This window comes from Microtus pennsylvanicus, chromosome 12 (assembly GCF_037038515.1).
Source record: "Microtus pennsylvanicus isolate mMicPen1 chromosome 12, mMicPen1.hap1, whole genome shotgun sequence".
Classification (NCBI taxonomy): domain Eukaryota; kingdom Metazoa; phylum Chordata; class Mammalia; order Rodentia; family Cricetidae; genus Microtus; species Microtus pennsylvanicus.
In genome coordinates, this window is record NC_134590.1 from 28,670,581 (window position 1) to 28,695,911 (window position 25,331).

The 25,331-nt window shown below is 44.7% G+C and overlaps 1 protein-coding gene across 1 annotated transcript in view; it reads right to left on the bottom strand.

The window, feature by feature from the left end:
• Nucleotides 1–200: 200 nt before the first annotated feature.
• The window catches only part of Spata18 (spermatogenesis associated 18), a 34,163-nt gene continuing 9,032 nt past the window's right edge, over nt 201–25,331 (bottom strand). The window contains exons 5-12 of the mRNA XM_075943408.1: nt 15,804–16,133; nt 13,843–14,125; nt 12,610–12,768; nt 11,007–11,182; nt 7,449–7,572; nt 5,868–5,951; nt 3,619–3,664; nt 201–3,323 (exon numbers count right to left, since the gene is read on the bottom strand). Of these exons, the coding sequence (XP_075799523.1) occupies nt 3,316–3,323; nt 3,619–3,664; nt 5,868–5,951; nt 7,449–7,572; nt 11,007–11,182; nt 12,610–12,768; nt 13,843–14,125; nt 15,804–16,133 (1,210 nt within the window). The 3' untranslated portion in view covers nt 201–3,315. The remainder of the gene's footprint in view (nt 3,324–3,618; nt 3,665–5,867; nt 5,952–7,448; nt 7,573–11,006; nt 11,183–12,609; nt 12,769–13,842; nt 14,126–15,803; nt 16,134–25,331) is intronic.

Here is a 25,331-nt window from a genome sequence, read left to right on the forward strand (position 1 = left end):
AGAATCCAAACTCAAGATTTTTACAGTCGAACAGCAAGCACCTGTCTGCCTGAGGTGTTCTCCCCAGCTGCCCCACAGCTTTGTCCTGTATAGAGATATTTGCCTGATGATACTTTGAATCCTTCAATTGACCTGTAGCATATCTTTACTGTATTTGCTGGGCCTTTCTCTCTCTGTATTTTTTTTTCTTTTTCTTTGTTGAGACAAAGCCATCCTAGGTGGCTTAGGCTGCCCTAGAATTCACTAAATAGCCCAAGCTGGCCTTAAACTTTCGGCAGTCCTCCTGCATTGACCTTCCAAGTCCTGAGGTTACAGCTGTGTGGCACAAGCCTGGCTTTCTTATTTCGTATGTATTCACATCTCTTCTTTATGACAAGAAAATCACTCAGGAATACAGCTAGATGAGACATTAAACTCCATAGAGCCAGCCCTTTCTCTACATATACATCCTTGGCACTGTGGGGGCAAATCCGAGGGGTGTGTGTGTGTGTGTGTGTGTGTGTGTGTGTGTGTGTGAGAGAGAGAGAGAGAGAGAGAGAGAGAGAGAGAGAGAGAGAGATTTTCCCTTCAAACAAACCAAGAACTAGTGCTGTGTACCAAAATAAGAGAAGAAAAGGAGACAGGGTCTTACTCTAAAGCAAAAGACAAAGACATTGAAACAAGACTGTAGAGTGCACTGAACAAAAGGTTCCGTCTATACAAAGCCACAGGTGCGCCTAGCTATTGTGGGGAAACACTGGAATAAGGTAAATGAAAACGGTTAAGCGGGGTCCAGGGCATCCTGAACAGGTGAGAGGAGCTGTGGCAAGACAAAACAGAGCAGGTCGGCTTCCCCGTGGGCCGCAGCTCTCTCAGGGTCAACCTGGGGCAGGCTGCAGCCAGTATTTACTTGATGAATGTGTGATCGTGGTTCACTTTTGTGGGTTAGTGGAGATGGGAGGAGCCTGAAAATCTGGAGGGAAGGCATGTAAGAGTACAGCGCGCTACTGCGGTTTTATCACGAGACGCTGAGCAATAACACAGACACTCACATTGCCCCAGAGTGCCAAACAGAAGCTTTCCAGCCTCCGTCACCCAGAGGCCACGAGGACAAGCCAGCTTCCTCTGGGTTTGCGGATGCCTTCCGAAGAGACTTTTGACTTTCTCTACATGGCTACAGCTCAGACTAGAAACCTGAGAAATGGCAGGTGGCGCAATAGAATTGAGAGCAAACAACTGGACTGCTTTTAACAAGTTAGATGGCACATGTAGCTTTGGGGAAAGAGAAAAAAAGAAACTTAAGATACAGGGGCCTTCTCAATGCTTAGTAAGATTTTAAGAAAGACCTTTTGTCACATAACACAAGTGACTATTGTACTGCCTAAGTTGAATAAGCCTGGCTTTTAACTGAAGTGTAATAAAAAATGGCCCACCACTTCAGAAAGTCACCTCCAAGTGCCAAGATGCCTCCTGGTACTGAGGTGTCGTCATAGCCAGTGATGTCACAGATGGATTCTGGGAAAACTAAGCACTTAGAGCTTTACTTTTTATCTTCAAGGATGGCCCTTGCCCATTGTTTACTGAAAGCTTTTATTAAAAGTTGTTTATAATCAGTATATTATGTCCTTTATTACATCCATATGGCCATACAGATTGCACTAACTTTAACCTTTATTACAGGCTATCCAGAGTAAAGCATTGAGGAGCCTGTTTGGATTAAGAGAACTCTCATTTCCATCCAATCTGCTCATTCTGTAATGAAACTGAGGCTCAGAGAGGTCAAGGGACTTGCTCAAGGCTGCACAGCAAGCTAATGGTCAGGAGGCAATCACACACCACCATGGCATACGGTGTTCCGTTCAGAACAAGTCCTGGCATCAGCAAGATCATGGCCAAAAAGTGAAGTCACAAAAAGGAAGAAATTCACACCTCAGAACGAGTTGCGATTGTAAGATTCAGGGAACAAAGAGCAGGGTTGGGGAGGGATCTACTCCCACCCATAGCCACAAGATGCTCAGAGAGGTTTGCTTTTGTTCACCCCACCAAAAAGCCTCAGATGCTGCTTTGCACTCGGACCTGTGCGAAAGGGAAATCAAAAAAGCAAGGAACCCGTGTTTACCTGGAGAGAGTAATCGCCGGTTCCTACCTTGCCTAGATGCTCTCAAGCAACTCGACTTAAAATCAGTAGATCAAGCCCCTCACTTGGGGCCCTGAATGAGTGTACTCTGGTCAGAGGGCTTTCATGGGAGGTTTTCATTTTCAACTAGAGAAGAAAGTGGGAGGTGAGATTGATATTTCACACACGCATGAAAACGTTGACAGTCCCTGGGATGAGATGAATGGCAGACGGTGAACACTGATCTCACGCTGATGTCTAGCCACAGGTCTGCTCTATAGGAAGCCCTCTCACGTGGACCAGTTCCGGGGCATCTCGTATCACTCAACATTAATCTATCTGTAATAAGTTGCCGGTATATATGCAGTTTAATTCATCAGTTGGTTAAGCTTGGTTGTTAATTGATTGTTAGTCGCTAGTTGATTAAGTTTGTTAATATGGGAGAGTTAGTTCTCAGACCCTTGATGCTAAAGCTTCCAGATCTGAGCTGATTAAATGGCACCCGTATACAAAAAGAGAAAGAAAAGGAAGGAAGGAAGGAAGGAAGGAAGGAAGGAAGGAAGGAAGGAAGGGGAAAAGAAAATAGAAAACCCAGTAGCTTTGCCATTCAGCCAAAGTACAGAGTGAGAAGCAAGCTAATTGCTCTATCTTTTAAAATGAATATCTTCTTACTGTCTACATTTTCCCTAAAGTGAGTGTTATGGGGACAAGTTTCCCAACCTGAAACTATGAATATCTTGGAATCCTTGAGAGGGGATCAGAACACTGAAACTGTGGTTTCAGGGAGCTAAAAGCTGATGCTAGCAACGAGGGGATTTTTGACTGCGCTGTAAATGAAATCGCTCGTCCTTCCTTTGGGATTCAGCTGGACAGTGGCTTCTGCTGTCACCCCTTGCGTGGGCTCTGAGAGAGCCCCATACTTGGGGAGGGAAGTCCTTACTTTTGTAATGGACTTTGTTCTAATGAATATGGTCCTATGTGCCTGTAATTGTTTTATGAAATTAATGGAATTCGCTCCTATGAAACGAAAGGACCTGCTATGGACCTAGAGTGACAAAGACGCTGAGCCAAAGCATTAAACTCTCTGTGCGGCGTGACGCACAGAATTGCCTTTTCATTTCATGTTAAGCGAGGTCGGAGGCAGACAAGGCAGGTGGCTGGAGGCACTGAGGAGGTTGGCTGTTCCAATGGACTGTGGTAAACGAACGTGGCTGGTGGTTTTAATATCCTAGGGAGAAAAACAAACAGCTCGTTACCATGGTCACATTTACACATCCTTCAGAGCTGCCCAAATGAAAAGGGCCATAGCAGTTAAATCTCTCCAAGGAAGTGCTTCTTCTGTAACCCATGAGACCAGCCCAGGCACCATCAGCGAGAGGGCCCAGAAATGAAGGAATAGCATGAATTGGAGAAGAGAGATCTTCCCCCACCCCCCATGAATAATCACAGTGCTCCAAAATGCGGCATAATATAGAGGATATTAAGAAGCAGACGGCTCGCTCCGTCTTGACTATCGCACTTACTTGGCAATGTACATCTTATTGGAGAAGGACTCCGACTTCGAGACATCTGAAAACATGAAAGGGGAATGTGAATTAAACAAGACAGAGCTCAAGGGCAGATCCCTGGGACATGGGTGAGTCTTAAAAGCAGCCAGGGAGTTTCTCTGAGGCACTGCACCACATGAGTCTTCCTAGGCTTTTTAAGAAAATGCACATCTAGTTTGGTTTAAATTATATTGGTGATTGGAAGTTGGATTTGATGGTTTAACAGAAGAGAAAACTTTTTAACATGATTAAAAATTTGACAGAGTCAGTGGCTTAATGGGAGAAAATCTTTTTAACACAATTAACCAACCAAAGCTAAAATTATGACATAAACTCAAAGGCTCTTTATAAAAGTTTTCATGTGTCCAAATCCTGCCCTACGAAGGAAGGTCTGAGCATCCACAAAAGAATGCTTTTCAAATCTTACCATTACCTTCCCTAAGCAGAAACTACCACTCTGTGACCTCACGCCTGGTACCAGCTACAAGCCGGTTTCCTGTTGTGAACTCTCAAACGTGTTAGATAAATACATACTGTCCAAGGTGGAATCTGTTCTGTGGGGATCGTAGCCTTCATTAAGCCTAAAAGGCAGACCAATCAAACTATTCACATTTCCTCTTGGAAAGCTTTGTTGAAGGAAGAGAGAGAGAGAGATGGGCGGAGAAAGGAGGTTGGCTCAGTTTTACCTTTGAGAATATATGTTAACGTCCTCATCTACACTTGGGTCTATGTTGCCCTCCTTGAGCAGAGAATGGTGAAGAAAAGGGGGTTCAGACATGTCTCAGGACTCAGTGCAGAAGACATTCCCCTTGCATGAAATTTCTACCGAGAATCCAGAGTTCAAGTCTTCAGGGCTGGCGAAGCATCTACTAATACTACTCTCTCCTGTGATACACCGTTTCCTCTTGGGATGGGGAGACGTCCCATTATGATGCTGTCAAGGTTCCCCTTTTTCTTTATCGGGTCACTAAATGCATAGTCCTCTTTTTGACCTTCTTCACACACTTATTCATTTATGTAATTAAGTCTTATAAAAACCCCAATAGCAAAAGGACCATGTCCATGGTGGGTTTTTCCCACTCCCCTAGCATTTCTTCCGTGGTTTGCTTCCTCTGTAACATCAGATCGCTCTAAAAGACCAACTCAAATGCCAGCTTTTATGCTGTTTCCTCACCACCTCCAGGTTTTTACGTCACAGACTATATTACACCACATCACCCATGGTCCTCTCAACTTGATCTGCATCATGACCGTCCAACTAAGTTGTTCACGTGACACTGATCTTCCGAGATGGTAACCCATTCGTGGAGAAGACCGCATTTGGTTATTTTTGTGTTCCTCTCACATCTGGCCTTCGAGTTATGCTTGAGAAGGGACCTACAGGAGGGATAACGGATGCTTGCTCAACTCTGAGGTGATGGTGGGTCTGTTCTGCTTGGTTCTGCAGAGGAAGCCTTGCCACTGCATTGCCAGAGACCTTTGGGAGATGTGAGGTATTGCCTCCTGTAGGTCTCCTTCGCTACTCTCTCCTGGAGAACAAGGTCAAGCTCACACAGAAAGGATCTCCATTTAAAGGAACGGTGGATCGGTAGCCTGTCTATCTTGGTCCAGCCCCACAGTCAACAGATGCTGACTAAATCTTATTTGGTGACTAATAATGTTGAGTCATTGTGATGTTTTTTAAGGATACAAATAGTGAGAGTTTCCAGAAATATTTTTATGTTATTTTTTAATTTAAAAAGATTAGTAATCGTTCTAAGGATTAATATGCAAAGAAGCTAATTTTATCTTTTCTACTTGGAATTTGGAGACAAATTGATACTCTAACTGCCCATTAGAAAGTATTTCGACTCTAAGTAATCCCTCCAACTCATGTGCTGATTTCTATAAAAACCAGAGGCCTGTGTTCAGGTCTGTGACTCAAGTGCCGCATGTCCATCTGTCTGTTCTCTAACAGCCTGCTCAAGGGTGAAAAGAATAAAACGCTTAAATGAGTAAAGTCCTTTATTCCTTGAAAGCCCTAAACAGGAAAACTGGAAAGACAAGCGTTTCTAATTTTCTCTAGGCTGCTACATTGCTTAGCCATAGTTATGTAAAAGAGAAAAATCCCTTAGGGGTTGGTTCAGGGCAATCACCTCTCTTTCTACCTATGGATTCGCAAACACCCCTTGCACAGGAAAGTATCACTGTAGGTTTTCTGCACCAACGATTTGACAGGAATGTACCGTGCTTAATCCAATGCGGTTACGAGGGCAGATGGGGCTTAAACTCCTGCTGCGGCAGCGAGCTACTGGTCGCACAGAACTCCACTGAGGAAAGAGAAAGAGGCAGAGAAAGAGTAATGAGTTTATGAAAGCAGATATGACTCACCCCAGGCTTTCTGACAGGACGGCGCTTTCCCTCGTCACCAGTGTGACATCCCTAGTATTTCCTGCGACACAGTATTGGGCAAGAACTTCTCCCATAAAATCCCATTATAATGAACTTGAGGGTATCCACATTCTGTAAGCTGTTAGACATCACATTTGGCTTTGGGGTTCAAGGCTGTTTGTTCACTGTAAGTGTCTACCATGTAAATGAAGCTCTGGGGTCATATAGCTACAGAATAAATCAGTCTTGCTGAACTCAGTGAGAGGCCTCTGCTGGCCAGCTACTGAGTCTAGATGAAGAAAATTATACTCCAAGCACATGGGAGATGTACTGTTTAAGTGTGTGTCAGTGAAAAAGGGCAAATGTGTGCTTGCGGGAGAGGAGATCAATAGTCAAAAGCTATTTGACAGGATCGTAAAAACTGCAATCGAGGAAAAAAAAACTGTGACCGAGTCACCTCCTTCCCTTCCAAATTGCACTTCGTTAGTAAAATTTTCCTAACAGAGGGTTGTAAGGGCAAGAATCTTGTGTTATAAAAATGTTCACTGGAGAGCATATGTGTTGTCAGATGGACAAAATCCAATTTTCATAAGCTCAACTTCTGAAACACAAAACATTTTTATGGAGATAGTTTCACTACAATGGGATTTTAACTTGTAAAATAACACCAACATTCTAAGCTTTTTAAAATAAACTTCTCTATTCTGCTATGTGCAGCCTCAAAGTCCCACTGCTTTCACCCAGTTCAGAAAACAGGGATTAAAACCACCACCTTGGCTTTGCTCTGGACCAAGGAACCCCCTTCAGAATTCATCTAGTTCTCTCTAGGAAAGGATGAGGTGAATAATACATCACAGTCTATGCATACCCAAGGTCCCTGTGGCCACGAATCCCAGCACACAAACTCCCTACTCTTACACACATGCACACACACACACACACATGCACACACACACACACACACACACAAGACTCCATTTGGGGGGGTTTCAATTTTTTAAGATGTTCAAAACATCTCTAACTAAGAACTATAAGAAACACCCCTTCAAAGCAAATAGTTCCTTTCTCCCCACCCCCTCTGCCCCATTTTCTTCCATCCTTTCCTTCCCTATACATCATACCAAGGAGAGAAAAACAGGATAATTTCCCCCAAATGAAGAATTAGGAATGTCAAAATATCTCTAAGACGGAGTAGATAAATGAGCCATGGCTAACTCCGTCTTTAGACAGAAGAGCAGCAATGAAGTCACTGCCAGGGAACTGCAAAGAATTGTGGGACAGTCCAAAAATCAGGCCCCTGTTTTTTCCCTTCTCCTTTGTATGAAATCTTATCAAACTCTATCAACTTCTTTTATAGAATCTTTGGGTTTATAAATGTTCTCGAACTTGTGAATCAAACACTGGGGATGAACTGTCACTATGCAAGGCCACCGTACAAAAGCCCCTCTCTTGGTGACAGCTTCTCCCTTCATGATGACACAGTCATTCTCCATGAGAGCAGGCCACACGTGATAAAAGACCAAGGGGGCAGTGAAATCCGAGTCATAGCTGCGGCGGTACCTGTGGAAATGCACAAGAGAACACAGAAGGTAAGAAACTGCTTTTTCATGGTAGGGATCAAACCCAGAGATTTGCGCGAGCTAGACATACATTCTACCGCTGGGGCAGGGCCACCAGCTGGAAGTTAAGTATTTTGTAGCAAAGCTAGGGGAAACTCAACTGAAGAGTTCAGTTTTGACTAGGCTTAGATTTGAAAAGGGCCCAGATCCTCATTCTGTGGTTAAGGAGATGGACACATCGTTAGAATAAAAACCAGAAACAGCTAGCCTCTGGCACAGACTTGCTATGAACACACGTCAACAAACTTCATCCCGTCTCTAGTCTTCTCAGAATCCTAAGAGCTCTAAGTCTAGAAAATGCTAGAGGCATAGACAAAGTCCTTTGAGGCTTTCTACAACATCTCCATGCTATCTCTGTGAACAAAACAATAAATCTAGGCGAATGTTTACATGGACAGATTGAAATGTGACTCACTGGTCACATCTAAAGAGGAACCATCAGCAGATCAATTAGTATCAGAATGAAGATGCTGGGGGCTCTCTAACAATTTTTTCTGTTTATGGATATTTTGTGGTATGAATGTCTGGGCTCTCTGTCCATGCAGTGCCTGAGGAGGTCAGATCCTCTGGAGCTGGAGTTACAGACAGTTGTGGGATGCTGAGAATTGAACCCTGTTCTTTGTTCTTCCTCTGGAAGAACAGCCAGTGCTCTTGACCACTGAGCCATCTCTGCAGTCCTCTTTCTCGATCTGATGACAAGTCAACATATTTGTCAGTGACTTGGGTAAAATGTAGAAAAACTTGCTCAAAGACAGGCAGAACAAACCCAAAACCTAGATGATGGCACTCCATAAAATAGCTCAATAGGCTGGAACAGTAAGCCAGGGGTAAGAAGACAATGCAGTGTGAGCACACGAGAGCGTGCAAGGTGGAGTGTGGAAAGTGTGTTAGCACAAACAGAGGAAACACGAGTTTAGGCAAAGCACAAACAGCAAACAGTAAGAGCAAGCTTAGTTTTACTTGGAATGGACAAATTCCATTTTCATAATAAAAAACATCTGTAATTTAGTTACATTGATAGACAGGGATAAATAGGGATGAAATAGGGCTAGTCCCTCGTTGTTGACCACTTCAATCTAGGTTCCTTTATCCAATTTTTTGATTCTTCCTTTCAAAGAAAAACCCAACAGAGCTCAGTGCCCAGGCCAAGGATCAGAGCTATTTGTCAAGGAGTCCCCAGCCCACATCATGGGAAAAACTATGATGCCGTGAGGCCAAGGAAAGGATTTCAGGAATGCTTCCTGGGAAAGGATGCCAGCTACTAAGTGCTCTAATGTGTTCTGTGACTTTCCAAAACACTCTGCCCCCTTGTATTCAAGTGGCATTGCTTCAGGACCCAGCAGATACCAGGATCACCAGATGTTCATGTGCCTTATATAAAATGGTCTCAAAGGCTGAGTATGTGGTGTAAACATGTAATTCTAACACTTGAGAGGCTAAGGCAGAAGGATTGAGTTTAGAGCCAGTCTTATGTAGTTAATGAGCTCCAGGCTAGCTTGAGCTGTGTAGTAAGACTGACTATAAATAGATAGATGATAGATAGATACATACATACATACATACATACATACATACATACAGATAGATTTATAGATAGATTGATAGATAGGTAGATACATAGATACATAGATTGATAGATAGGTAGATACATAGATACATAGATAGATAATAGATACATAGATAGATGATAGACAGATAATGTTACATTTTCATATAACCTATGGAACTTACCCTGCACACTTTAAGTCACATCTAGATTGTTTAGCCATACCTAACACAATGTTAATGAGGTATGACAATTATTAGTCTATACTGTTTAAGAGATGATAAGGAAAAATAGTTTATATATGTTCAGGTTTTTTTCCCCTCATATTTTAAACCCCTGGCTGGTTCACTCAACAGATAGGGACCTCTAGACACAGAGGGACAACAATAGACTCACATTCAATTATAGTTAGGAACTCTAATCTCAACTGCTCAGCCTTCTAGGTTTCCTCTGGTTAAAAGCATGTGATGGAGAGACCCAACAGTTACCCACAAACCAAAGTGGGTGACCATCTAATGATAATACCCATATTCCAAAGAAAGAAAATAAAGATGGAAGGTGGTAAGAATCTCTGCAGAGAAAAGGACCCAACTGCAGGGCAATGTTTACACATCCAGCTCTTCTGGAGTGGATACACACTGGGAACATGATCAAGACATAGAATCAAAAGCATGGATCAAACTAACCAGAAAACCCATTCTTGTGGTGAGAGAAAGATGCATGGTTTCCCTCATCAGTAAGCATTCAGGAATGCTGGGCAGATACCTGTCCTGAACTATGGCTAAAACAAAGACCCAGAGTTCATATTCCTACGCACTCACAACATGCCTGGCACCATCCTCAATGCTCCATCTGAGTGATCTTAGCTAGCCTTCTACAGGCCTGGGGAAGAAGCACTACAAACCCCACTCCTTGAAAGAGAAGAGACCTGAAGAACAGAAAACCAAAGGACCATTCCCAAGATCACAGCGTGACTAGGTAGAGTCAGGGTTTAAATCTAGGCAGCTTGAGGCCAGAGCTGGCCTTCTTAACCACTAGCTTGACCTCTCCTCAGGTAATCTCCAGCTATAGATAAGATCTTGCCAAATCTCAGGGAATGTTTCAGCTTGTTTCAGCTTCTTCTGATTAGAAGAATATTCGCTGTGTGAAATTTGGTAGAATCTAATGGTTCTAGACGGGAGTCGGGCACACCGGTGTGCATGGAGCATCCTTGCTATTCATGAACTGCAGCCTCCCAAGCGCCGTGCTGCAACCACTGCAGAAAACAGCGCACACCTTGGTGAAGATGTGTGCACCCCTAACACATGCCTGGACTGCTTCTGAGTTGATGGTGCACCGGTGTCTCTGAGCATCAGCCTTTGACCTCCTCAAGAGTGTCTGTCTGCACACGTATGCACACACATGCATATACCGTACACAATAATAGTAATAATAATATTGTTTGTTTTCGTTTTTCAAGACAGGGTTTCTCTGTAGCTTTGGGGCCTTTCCTGGAACTAGCTCTTGTAGACCAGGCTGGCCTCGAACTCACAGAGATCCGCCTGCCTCTACCTCCCAAGGGCTGGGATTAAAGGCGTGCGCCACCACTGCCTTGCATTTTTTTTTTTTAATTTCCAATGATCCAGCAGGGCTCCAGGCAACTCCTTAGATCTCCCAAAAGCTAATATATTCAGTGAAGAATGAGCCCAAGGAGGCTCCAGATGATGGTACAAAGAAACTCATGGCATGGGAGTGGCTACTGATCTCTCTACCCATGGTTCTTTCCCATCCATCTTCCCAGGGAGCAGAGACAGTGAGCATCTTTTAGCACCTGCTCCTGTGTCTCTTACTTGCAATCATTAAAGACTTCTCCATCGGCCCCAAATGCGATATCTAGCGGTGGATCCAAGGACTGCATTGCAAAGGCAATAAAGCATATCTCCTGGATGAAGTCACTGAGGACGCAGAAGTCAACTTCAGGAGGGAATGAGATCTTGGGGTTGACGTTCATGGCACGGATCACATCCTGAAAAACAAATGATGGCGTCAATTGGCGGTGACATCCAGAGGATTCTCAGCATCATGTGACTGATGGGAGATGGGAAAGAGCATGTGAATGAAATACGTGGATCCAAAGGGGGGACAGGTGTACCAGGAGGAGAAGGATGCTGCTGCTCACTAGGGAAAAAAGAGAGAAGACACAGCAGAAACAAACCAACAGCAAGAAGAATCCCTCTTTAAAAAACTGAAGAAAAAAAACTGAAGGAAGAGGCCCATGGTGCTTATTAGTTCATATGTGTGTGGGGGTACATGTTATTATGCATGTGAGCATATATGAATATGGAGTTCATAGGTTAATGATGGATGTCTTTCTCTGTTCCTCTCAGTCTTGTTTTTTGAGACAGGGTCTCTCACGGAACCTGATTTAGATAGGCTGTCAGGCCAGCCAATGAGTCCCAGGGATCGACCTGTCTCTGACCCCTCATGCTGTGATTATAGACATGTGCCACCTCATCCAGATTTTATGTGTGTGCCTGGGACCTGAACTCGGGTCTTCACCCTTCCATGATGGCATTTTACCAACTGAGGCATCTTCCCTCCTGACCGTTCTTCCATGGGTAAATGTGAGAGATACCAGCCAAAAACTCTGGCTATTCCTCTACTACACCATAATGGAAGTAAAATGGCTTGCTTTTTGCGCTGGACAAATGGCCCGCCTCCTTTCATTGGCCCCTCCCAGCAGCTGTATGGGATAAGGATCTCTGAGGCTCCCTGTCAGAGATGAGAAAGTCAGAGCACTGAGAGCTTAAAGGACTGTGGAAGGCAACACAGTAGTCACGTGACAAAGTCAAGGCCAAATCAGTACTCATTCCTCAGAGTCCTTGTTCTTAAGAACTAAAGTATTTAAACTCCCAGTCTCAAAGACCCACCTAAAGGCTGGCAGTGCAAAGCTCTGAACATTTCCCTGTAAGATGCCTGAGTAAGGAACTAGAGAGATGGCTCAGTGCGTAGAGCATTTACCACAAGCATGAGGCCCTGTATTCAAATCCCAGCACTCTCAGAAATTCGGGGTAGCTGCCTTTAGCACTAAAGAGGCAGAGACAGGAGGTTCCCTGAGCAACCTGGCTAGCTAAAGTACCTAAATTGGCAAGCTCAACAAGAGACCTTGCTTTAGCAATTAGAAAGTGATCAAGGCAGGAACAGAGTCAACCTCTGACTTCCACAGATGTGTACACACCCCACAGACACACAGATACATGCACGCGCGCGCACACACACACACACACCCCCCAATTGCATACATATACAGAAAGAAAGCAGTCAATAAGAACTGGTTTTACAGGGTAAGTTGAATGTTGTGCTCCTCCACCCCATAGACAAAATACCAAAGATATGGTTGGATTCCTAAGCGGTCAGTATTCGGTATGTCATCGTTAGTCACCCAACACTTACGTTAATACTGCTCTGAGCATCATAGAGATCGAGATGACAAATGATATAGTCCATGACCGCACACTCGAAGTCATTTGATCCCACGTGCGACGGTGTGAGCATCTTCCTCACCCGGATCTTGAAATGCCTGAACGCCATTTTAGCTACATGAAACGCCTCCTGCACACAAAAACACAGCAAGTTTATCTGATGAGGAGGTGGAAAGATCCAAAGAAAGGAATTAGGGGGAATTCAGAATGCAACATCAAACAGGTGTCTAGATAACCAAACACGGCTGGTCAAACATGGTTTTGACCCGTGAGATAATATGACCTTCAATGTTAAAACATTTGTAGAAATATACACGATAACACACTAATTAACTAACTACTTAAGTAAGCATTGTGTTGGTATAACTCTGGGGGCCAAAAAGCAGCATGATGCAGACCCAGGGACCTAAGTCCTGTGCTGTGGGCGCACAGTAACGTCCTGGTACCAGCCAATACGTTAAGAGAAAACACCCTGTCCCAGATTTCCCAACAAGCCTTTATCCCATACCTCTTACCCCATATCCCATATGCGGTAACACTGACAATAACAATAACACTGACTTGTTTTCTCAGGCTTTAGCCAAATCCCTTTAACCAAATCACAAAGTATAGTTACATAAACTAGGGCCTGGCAAGATTCTCTTAGGAAGAACCAAATGGTAAACGCTTTAGGCCTCACTGGCTACAATTTCTGGCACGGATTAATTTTTATCACACCTCTTTAAAAGTATAAACTTGTTCTTCCTTCTTAGCAGCTGGGCAGTGTTTCAGAAACTAGTCAGAAGTGGCCCGTGCACATAGCTTGCTGACCTTTGACGTAAATGAATAGACCCAGGATTTCCGATATGTCTACTCTCACACTAACAAGATGGGCTGGTGTAGGCTCATATCACAAAAGGTACACTATCGGTCGATTTGACGTGAACCCATTTGAGACAGCCCTGTGTTGAGTGATGGGCACTGCAATAAATGTCTGCCCAACATAAGTGCTAATAGTATATTTGATAGTTCACAGTTGTGAAAAAAAATGAATAGCTCCCAAATATAGTTAATGAAAGGATGAGAGGGAAGGAAGGGCAGACTGGAATCCCCTCTCCCCAGTGACCTCAGGATGTACCAGCCTTTTAAGATTGCACCATTCATTTGGTGTTGAATCTCCCACTGCCCCAAGAACCCGAAGTCCAGCTGCAGATGTCACATTTACCACTGTGGCGATGTAAATGATCCGCTGCACTGTCTCCGCCCTGTCGATGCAACGCCGCAGCAAGCACTGTGCGTCCAGACGGGCCTGGGAATAGGCGTCGCTGAATCGGGACAGGAGAGACGCTTTGCGAGCCACGCTGGACATTTTGGACCGGTTTGGGGACGGGCTTCTGACCTTGGCCATTGCGGTGCAGGGGCTGTTGGACCTGCTGCGGCTGCGGCTGCGGCTGCGGCCTCGGTTAGGGCTACGGTAGGTAGGACTAGGAGACCCGCTCCTCACTGACCTGCAGGTGAACAAGAATCAGTTGGGCAAGACTGTGACTCACTCTTCCCTCGTTCCTGGACTTCTTGAGCTCTTAGTCTTCTCCACATACACTTCACAAATGACACACTAATACCCTACAGCCTCTCACATGTGGGCAGGCAGAGGGTCTGTGGGGACATCCTTCCCCCTAGGAGTAGGCATTTTTGTCTCCAAAGGCCCCAGAAATGGGAAAGAATACTCCATATTTCCCCAGCGAATTAGTAATCACAAAGCCCTTTCACCATGAGAACCTTGGGTTCAGTCGCCCGGTGTCTCCAACTTTGACTGCTGAGCATTTTACAAAGGGGGAACCGGAAGTCCTCGAGGACCAACTGGAGGTGCCACCACCAAATGAGGACCGGAGTTAGCACGCAAGTCAGATGCTGGAGTTTCTTAAACTGACCTTGAAGTACTAACACAGCATCCAAGTACTTCCCAGGACCTTGTGATTGAAACTGGGCTGCTATCAAGAGCAAAGTAAACTATTAGAGGTCACACCGGTCAGCGCCACGGCAATGAGGCTGCGATGAAAAGTCTTACAGAAGGAACTATGCAAGTACGAGGGCGAAGCAGCCATCCAGTCAGCCTACGCTGTGAGTGGGGACAGTCACCGTCCTTCCTGGTGTTGCCCGTTCCCGTGGGGCAAATACTTCCACTACTTGCATTGGCTCCAGTCAATATCGGCACTGCACAGAGGAAGAGAGCCTCCGCAAACGAAGGACTCATGGAGGCAAATGGGGACAGGCACGGAGCCAATGCTTCAATAACCTCACTCAAGAGGTGCCAGAGGAGACCAGAACAAGTGAGAAACCGCAGTGCTGGCGCCACAGCTGCTTTGTCCTCACGTACCCTACTTATCTCCCCATCGGGTTGAACAGCAGGGATTTCATGAAAACAACCTATGCACGGCCCATCAACAGAGTGAGAGAGAAGAGAGGTGTGGTGCTTCTTCACACCTCCTATTCCACCACTCGAGACGCTGAGGCAGGAGGATGGCAAATCTCACGCCAGTTCTGATTACATAGTGAAAGGCAGGCCAATCTTGGCTACAAAACGGGACTGTGGCTCAAGGGGATAACACAGTGCGGTAAAATGAACAACCATCTCTAGTCACTGGGCACAGGACACCTGGGCTTCTGGGGAAAGAGTGTCAGGTTATGGAACATTCTTTCAACGTATACTATCCATTGAAGAAACAGCTCACACAAGCCTGGTTTCAAAGCTGAGACACCACCTTCATAAGTTCTCGGGTATTTTTCCTGGATAGAAGGTGCAAGTTCAGGGGCTGGAGAGATGGCTCAGCGGTTAAGAGCACTGACTGTTCTTCCAGAGGTCCTGAGTTCAATTCCCAGCAACCACATGGTGGCTCACGACCACCTATAATGAGATCTGGTGCCCTCTTCTGGCCTACAGTCAGGATACTGTAGAAAGAAAGGAAGGAAGGGAGGGAGGAAGGAAGGAAGGAAGGAAGGAAGGAAGGAAGGAAGGAAGGAAGGAAGGGAAAGAAAAAGAAAGAAGGTGCAAGTTTAAGAAAATAACTCTTTTACAAACTGGAGCTTCCCAGGACATTGGGGTTTTGATTTCACTCTGTCATCCTCTCCCTACTATCCAGGCTTTAGCTACTAAGAAAAAAACCTGAAAGGCAAATGAAAGCAGACCTTCCCTGGAGACCGGATTTTTCAGCAGACAACACAGCTATCTCATCCTTCAGATTTTGGAGATGTTTCTCATAGTCGAACATCACCTCTTGGCCCCGTGCTTCTAAGCTCCGTATGTCTGAGGCCCGTGCTTCTGATCCCCGTGGTTCTGAGGCCCGTAGTTCTGAGGCCCGTAGTTCTGAGGCCCGTGATTCTGAGGCCCGTCCTTCTGAGCCTCGTGCTTCTGAGCCCCGTTTGCTTGAAGCTTGACGTTCAGATCTTGAAACCTCCGAGCGCCGACTCTCTGAGTTTCTGTGACGAGCCTCTTCCTGGGCTTGAAGTGATTTAAGTCTAACAACAAAAGAAATGGGAATGAGAAAGAAAGGAAATAGGATGGGAAAAAATGAACCAATGTTTTAGGAGGTAGGGAAGAGATTAGAAAAGAAAGAAGAAAGGGGAGGGGAAAGGAGAAAGGAAAGAAGAAAACGAGGCCACTCTCATGCCATTGCTGCATGGGGAGATTCTGAAGGAAACAGATGTGAACCCATACAATAAGTAAGGAACAAAATCACAGAGATTCACCCCACTTCTACAGCTTCCAAGGTGGGGGGCTCCCTGAAGAAAGGCTATGTACGTGGGTCCTCCGGGAACAGCAGTGTTTTACAACTGAACTCAACTTCCTGGCACTAAACTCCAAAAGCATTTACCCTTCAAAACTTAGTCCAACCCTGGTATAATCCCTACACTCAGGAGCTCATTTCTTAAACGGAGTATGAAGGAAGACTGCACAAGGCCAGCTGGAGGTGTGGACTTCTAAAAAAATAATCCAGCATTTAAATAAAAGTGTTAGAAATAAAATCGGCTTCCTCATTACGATCCAAAGAGGCGTGAGCACTGGAACACAGAAGCAAGAGCCCGAGAACCTGCGTTGATGAAGACGACACAGTGGAGGAGGAAGAGAAGAAGACTGGGATGTAATGGAGCCCGAGCACTGACGGACTTAAAGGCGCACTAGAAACAATGGAAGACAACTGGGTAGCATCAGCCATGAGTTCAAGGTGGAGGACCAACCAGGGCATAAAAGATCAAAAGGAGGCAGGGGAAGAAAGACATGGAAAACATAACAGCATCTCAAGAAGCCTCAGGAGTGTTCTAGAAGAAATTAACACTAGAACATATATAGAAACTCAATTAAGCTAAAAATATACGTGAAAAGTATCTATCAAAAGATGTGTGTCTTGGTGTGTGCATATATGTACATATAAAATACACTTCCCACTTGCTCCTTTGGGGGGGAAAGGAGGGAGGCTTCAAAATTAAGAGAAGATAAAGGACGTGTAGCTCGTTGCTTCCCTCTGGAAACAATCACTAGGATCTAGTCCAAAGTCTAAATTCAGATTTACCAAAAATTTATTCCAATGTCTTTTAATCCAGAATTAAAAGTTAATATCCAAGTACATGCTCAACATGAAGGAAATTCTAGAACAACTTAAGACGATGAACCTATTTAAAACTAACTTCTGCACTACTTTTATCTCAATGATAATGTATGTATGTATGTATAATGAAAAGGTGGAGTCCAAAACCGTATACACCTCAATCTGCTCTTAGCTGTTTCAATATATTAACTGGAAGAAATAAACTGGTAATGTTAAGTGCCATAGTATGAGGAGAGGGGTTTTAGGCTCCTGGATACTATGCTACAGTTTAGAAATTTCCTGTAGTCAGCAAGAAATTCATGTGGTGAGAAAAAGAAGCTAAGTATTCATACAACACCACCGCCCTTCCTCATTCATGGTGAATTCTCTCATTTGTAGTAAATGACTGAAAAGCTAAACTCGGTGGCTCGGCAGCAGCTGCAGGGTTCTATGGGTTCTTGTTTTCTTACTGCTTTTTTAGCTGATTTATCTCCTTCTCTGCAGCCATGAGGGATATGGATGATCTGTTCCTGGTTCCTTCAAGACTCTTTCCAGTGTCAGCCAGACTGTAAGAGAAATCAGTAACTAAAACCAGATTTTCCCAAATTGGCAGACTTTCCAACTCAAGGCATAGATTTTCTAGGAAACTCTTGGCCTGAGTTATAAATTTGCCATTAAAAAAAAAAAACAACCATCAGATTCTCAGCCCTCAGACCATGTTGTAGACTTTACGATGGAGTCAAACAGAAACACTCCAGCAATCCTCCATCCTGCTTAGCCAAACGCAGGGAGATTACAGAGCTGGTCCCTAAAAGGCTGTGATAACTATCAACATCAGATGGTAAAGGATAAAACTCAATCCCTACTTAGTCCTCTTACATCGCCTACCATTTCCATCCAGTCCCTAAGTAGCCTCTCTATGGAAGCTCTCCATTTTCCATTATGGACCAATTCCTATTCTCAGTTTTCACTGTGTGACTTTACTTATTTTTCTAGTACTTTTTCAACGTAAAAATAGTCATTTATCCATTGTGGTGGTTAACTATGGTCGCCAACTTGATTCTATTAAGAATCTTGGCAAGGTGAGTGTTTGGAGGTGTGTCTATGGGGATGTTTTCAGGGAAGATTAACTGGAAAGAGGAAGAATAACCTTTAGTAGAGTCAGAAGCATCCCATGGGCTGACTAGTGAGGAGTGGGAAGAAGTAGCCACTGAAGGCTAGCATTCTCCTGTCTCTACTTCCTGCTCCACAAAGACTTGAGTAAGCAGCTTCCAAATGCCTCCAATGCCTGTCTCTCCGGCACACCTTCCTCTCTGTGATAAGCTATATCCCTCTAAACCATGAGCCAATATAAACATTTTTCTCCTAAGATTCATCTAGTCTGGTATGCTGGTTAATTGTATGTCAGCTTTGACACGAGCCACAGTCATTTGGCAAGACAGAACTTGAGTTGAGAAAATGTCCTCACTAGCCTGTGATGTAGTTTGCTCACTGATTGCTCTCTGAGGGCCCAGCTCACTGTGGGCAGTGCCATCCTTAGGCAGGAAGCCCTAGGAACTATAGAAAGCAGGCTGATCAAGCTGTAAGGAGCAAGCCGGTAATCAGCCCTCCTCCGTGACCACTGCATCAGTTCTTGTCTTCAGGTAACCTGCCACAAGTTCTTGCCTGCCTTCCCCGGATGAGGTACTACAAGCTGTATGATTAAATAAACCCCCTCCTCCCAGGCTGATTTGGGTCATGATGCTTTATCACAGCAACAGAAACCCTAGTCACTGACCAAAATTGGTCCTAAAAAGCAGGGCTGTGACTCCCTGACTAGAAGGCTCATGTGACTGGCGTGTGGAAATCATAGGGAAGAGTTTGAAACTGCAGGCTGGAGAAAGCCCTAGAAGGCTGCAATTGGAGCTTAAACTCTGGGAGGAGTTTCGAGGACCAGAATGAAGATATGAACCATGTGAACTGTAGAAGCAGGAACAGTACCAGCTCAGATTTAGACCATCAGAACTTCACGGGGAAGGGGAGTAGAAGCCTTTCGTGTCATTCTGGCCAAGAACCTGGCTGCATTTCTGTCCACACCCTGAGGCTGAACTTAAGAACAGTGCATCATTTGTCTGGCAAAGGGAATTTCAGGGCAGCATACTATCCAGGTCGTGCTGTGGCAATTGCTCACCGCACTTCCCAGATTTACAGTGAGAGAGAACGATGGGGCGTAAAGAGGGGGAAAGCGTGCTGGGAGCTGAAAAACCACGTGACCTGTCTAAGGCTACATACAGACGGGGAAAGTGTGTGGTGTGCTGAAGAATCACGTGACCCTGTCTAAGGCTACATACAGATGGGGAAAGTGTGTGGTGTGCTGAAGAATCACGTGACCCTGTCTAAGGCAACATACAGATGGGGAAAGTGCGCGGTGTGCTGAAGAACCACATGACCCTGTCTAAGGCTACATACAGACGGGGAAAGTGCGCGGTGTGCTGAAGAACCACGTGACCCTGTCTAAGGCTACATACAGACGGGGAAAGTGTGTGGTGTGCTGAAGAATCACGTGACCTGTCTAAGGCTACATACAGATGGGGAAAGTGCGCGGTGTGCTGAAGAATCACGTGACCCTGTCTAAGGCTACATACAGATGGGGAAAGTGTGTGGTGTGCTGAAGAATCACGTGACCCTGTCTAAGGCTACATACAGACGGGGAAAGTGCGCGGTGTGCTGAAGAATCACGTGACCCTGTCTAAGGCAACATAAAGATGGGGAAAGTGTGCGGTTTAGTGGGAAAAGAAACGTGGACCCAGTTCAAGTTGAAGATCAGGCAGGAAGAGGTTAAAGACATTAGTACCATTAATGAGAAACTTTGGATGCTGCACAGGGGCCACACAAAAGTTCCCAACCAACAAGAGTTCCTGGGTGTGTTCATGTAAATTGACTTGACAGGAGAATGCCTGAGAAAATGTGGCCTTCGAGGTACACCACAGAAAAACAGCCGAATAAGAAAGTGTTTTGCAGGGCGGTGGTGGCGCACGCCTTTAATCCCAGCACTCGGGAGGCAGAGGAGGGCGGATCTCTGGGAGTTCGAGACCAGCCTGGTCTACAGAGCTAGTTCCAGGACAGGAACCAAAAGCTACAGAGAAACCCTGCCTCGAAAAAACAAACAAACAAACAAACAAAAAAGAGTTTTTCCTGGGTTCAGCCAAGTCCCACAGGTTGCCTCGCTATGGTCCAAGGGGGCTAGGCTACATCTCAAGATGGCAGGACAACTTTGGGTGAGGCATACGGTGCTGGTTTTGCGCATGCGCACTGTAAGAATGAAGCACTATGGAGGTGAGAAACCAAGGATCCAGAAAACCAGTGAGAGCAGGTGATGTGGATCAAGGTTGGTTAACCTGCATGCAGCTGTAGACTGCACTGCGCACGAAACCATGAAAGGTCAGCTTATGTTACAGTGAAGACCCCAGAAAGAAGGGACTAGCCGTAAAGCCAGTGGAGCCTAGTAATTCCACAAGAACCCCGATGCCACACTTGGAGCCTCAGGATTTGGTTTTTGTTAGGTCTGTCTTGCTTTGTTCTGCTCTTTCTGTGCTTCAGTTTATACCTGTAAGGAATGGCATGTTTACTGTGTTGCTGTATATTCAAAGTATAGAACTGACTTTTGAGATTGGACGGGTTAATGGAGTCCCTTGAATCTCAGAGAAGACTTTGAACTTGCACTTCTGAACAATTCTAGAACTCTTAAGGCGTTGGGAATTCCTAGAGATGAACTAAATGCATTGTGCACTTTGAGATCAGCATGAGGCTATTCGAGCCAGTACACAATACTATGATTTAAAGCCCTGTACTTGGATGTCAGGCTTGTTAGAGTGGGATTAGTGACGGCTGCTTTTCCAAATTCTCTTTTTATAGCGTCTGCGCTCATGCAAGCCACAGTGCATGTGTGGAGGTCAAGGACAACTTGTGAGAGTCATTTCTGCCCTTCCAGACATGGAACTTAGGTCATCAGGCTTGACAGGAAACACCCTTTAACCACTGAGCCATCTTGCCAGCCTCGTGGCAGTTAATTCTGATGATAGAGCAAGAAGCATCTAAGGTGTCAGTGAGGCACTCCTTTAGGATCTTGTCCATGAAGATCCTTCCATAGAAGATTAGCAGAGAGAGAAAGGCATTCCCTAACGTGGACAGGACCATCAGATACTTCTGGGAAAACTAGGAAAAGGAAGAAAGCCAGCACAGCAGCAATATTCCCTTTATCTTCTTCAATCCCCCAGTATGTGAGCAAGCAGCTTCCTGCTGCCACAGGCAGGAGCTGCTCCTGCTGCCATGGCTTCCCTGCCATGGTGAACTATAGTGTCTCCTTTACATTGCTTTTCAGTAGATATTTGGTCACAGCATGAAGAAAAGTAGTGTGTGTGTGTGTGTGTGTGTGTGTGTGTGTGTGTGTGTGTGTAGCTATATATGGTTTTATGTCATTGATTTCCACCACTTACTAAGGACAATTGTCCAAAGGACTTGATCAAAAATTAGTATCCAGGACTCTCTTAACTTGGTTTAAGCCACACCATCTTTCTCTGACCAGAGAATTCAAATTCAGCCAGTGAAGCTCAGATGGACATTGGATGGAGACCAGTGGTTCTCAATGGAACTGTCCTGGTACAGGGGGACATCACAGGCTCACAAAGGGTCCACAACATCTGGGACTTGCCTCCCATGAAATATCTAAGCTGTTTCCATACACAGTAGTCCTGAGGCTCGAGTATGAGTCTTTTAGTGAAAAAATAATAGGGGGTAAAACATCGGGATCTTGTTGTGGTTTGAATCTTCAATGTGTGCCCAGAGCTCAAGTGGGGTAGGCTTGATGCCTGGCTGGAAATGCTATCGGGGGCACTGGGACCTGCTGGGAAGATACAAGGAGCATGCCTTCAAGGGGACACTGAGACTCTCGCTTCTCTCTTCACTGTCCAGCCAGGATCAAATTAGGTGTTCTCTTTACTGTGCACTCCCTGTCGTGATATGCTGCCTCATCGCAGTCCCCAAGTGAAGGGTCCCAGAGACCACGATCTCTGAAGCCATGAGACCAAATATCTGTTTCTCGTTTTAAGTTATATATCTTGGGTATTTTGTCACAGGGTTGAAATCTGACAAACACAGGTCTTCGCCAAGAGAATAAAGCAGACAGGGAAATAACGGGATGAAGAATCCGTACCAACCCCACAAAACCCACACAATCGGTCACTGCTTACACGTGAGCCCACCTCCACCTTCCACATGCCACCAGACACAGCTTCAAGTTCAGCATGCCCTCTTCCGCTGAGTGCCGTTCACATTTATCTCATATTCATACCATAAACTACAAACTATGCTACTCCTCTTTACCCTCATCCCTTAAAGCCCATCACACAGATCTTTGTGAAAGATGAAATACGAAATGAATGAATAAATAAACTGTCTACAGTCTAAAAGAGTGCTGGATTAGAAACGGCTTAATACAGCTGTTGCAGGTTGAAGGGAAATTAGCTTGTTCTTAAAAAATTGAATCGATTACAGATTTTTAAGGTTAATGTGGAAAGATGATTTCTTCATTTCTGTCTTGATGAAAGAGCTGAAGAAAATCAACAATAACAAAACAAAATGAACCAAGAGGAAAAGTACAGACAGATGAAGTACTCCCCCTCCTTGCACACAGTATGAACATATGTGTACAAATGCACATACACAGTTCTAATTCCACACATTTGAATGACATGAGGAATAGATAGGAGGCAGAGATATACCTTCTTAAATAGGAAGCTGTTTTAGTCAGGCGAATATACTTTATTTAAATGGTTTGATTCTTTGAGCAAATTTCTGGTATAGGAAGCACACACTTCATCATTTGAGAGATTCAATAAAAACAGAATAAGAGCCAAAGAGGTGTTAAACATAACTAAGCAAAATAGGAACATGGCAGTCAGTATCTGCGTGTGAGCTTCTGGAAGGAAAGGAAGTCACTCAGTAGTAATAAAGTAAATGGAACACGTGACATGGAAGGATGGGTTGGTGTTTGGGACACTATTCTTACAAATTTCTGTCCTGGAACCATATATATATTTGGAATAGATATGGCCTTCGTGGAGAAAGTGTGTCACTAGGATGGGCTTTGAGGTTTGAAAAGCCAAAACCAGCCCCAGTGTCTTTCTCTTCCTGCTGCCTGCAGATCTGGGTATAGAACCCCCAGCTGCTTCTCAGCACCACATCTGCCTGCACACTGCCATGCTTCCCACTGTGGTGACAATGGACTAAACCTCTGAAACTGTAAGCAAGCCCCAGTTAAATGCTCTCGATGATAAGAGTTGCAGTTCTCATGGTCTCTTCACAGCACCAGAACACTGGCTAAGAATCAAGATTCCTGGTCCTTATCACCCCTTTAGAGTGGTTGTGAGACCCATGTAACAAACAAACAAAGGGAAGCAGGGAATTCTGTCCCCCATCTGTGCTAGCGGACATCAAAATGCAGCAAATCCTCAATGCTTTCCCTTATAACTAGAGAAACCAGAAGGTTCTCAACATCTGAAGCAGTTGCCAGGAAACTGAACCAGACAAGACCCAACTCAGAACCCAGCAGCATAAGACGCTAGCTCCCAGAAGGAACCAAGGCCAACAAAGACCACAGGACAGTACAAGACCCAAGTGACTCACCTTTGGGGATGCCTAAGCATAGATCAAGAAAAGAATCCCACAAGAGACAAACCAGCTCAGAAGGGAAATGGCTCTTGGAATTTAGTAGACACTTTACACAAAGAGGGTTTATGATAAAGGAGATAAGCCCATCTCACCTCGAAGTGGTGAACAGAAGGATCAGCTAACATGAAACACATTCGAGTCCTTCAGAGGAACTCAGCTTTTGTGGGTGTGCATTTGGCTACTGCAGTTGTGTGACTGCTGCCTAGATGTGTGTGTAGGTGCAAGCACACACAGTGTGTCTGGAGTATAGTGTGTCAACGTGTTGACAGAGTGAGCTAACAAGACTTCCACCTTTACATTTCTGTTTCTATGCGTTTGAGAAGGAAATTTGCATTGTTTTTACTATCGAGCAAATTGCAAGATTCTCCACGTAGGGAGAAAAAAAAGGAAATTCCACCAGAGAACAAGATAGAGTCACAAACTATTCCATCCCTGCCTTTCTCACTGCCCTATCCACGGTAGGAATGAAGTGGATGCTAGGAATGAGGGGGTTGTGTGTTTGTGTGTGTGTGTTGGTGTTATTTGTTGGTTTTTAAATTAAGATTGTCAAATGGTACCCCATATAAACTGCTCCATATAAATTGCCTACCTTCAGACTGAAAGCCGGAAATTTCTTTGCAGTGATTCCAGAAGCTTAATCTGACTCTTTCCTGTTGCCTGACCTTGCCTAACTTTTACATATATATACATATATATTGCATACCATATTACATATGTGTATATATATGTATATAATAGCTAGTTATTAAAAAACATGGATTAAGTTTACAATTCTCCCAATAAAATATAGATGCTCTCCTAAGAGATAATAGACATGGTGGTCTTGACAAGATCTAGAAGGTAAGTCATATGTGTAGTGGCTTTTGCCTCTATGCCATTAATTCTATCTCTTGGGAAGCAGAGGTAGGTAGATCTCTGTGAGTTCCCGGTCAGCCATAGTCTATGTCTTACAAAAAAACAAAAACAAACAACTGGGTCATAAGGCTCATGGGCATGCCTGTGAGGGATTATGTGGATTGGGGTAACTGATGTCTGAAGCAGAAGCCTGCCTACCAGACTGAACAACAAGGGAGGAGAGCTGAGCCTAGCATGCATCACCCTCTGCCCCCTGACTGGATGTGAGGAGAGCAGCTGCCCCGTGATACAGCTGCCATGATGAAATTTATTTCTCCAAAATAAACTCCGTGTCCCTTAAACTCGGATCCTCTGTCTCAGCACCGAGAAAAGTAGCTGATACAGGCATCCCTGCTCTACCTTCTCTGTTTCTTTTTCTCAGTCTTCCTCTTCATCCCACCTTTCCCTCCTCCTGACCTTCTCCTTCTACATAGTCACTGGACTAACGGGCTGTTATCTACTGATATTTATCTAGAACATGAGCTGTTGAGTGAGCAACAGAGATGGAGGTGAAGTACCAAGGATCATA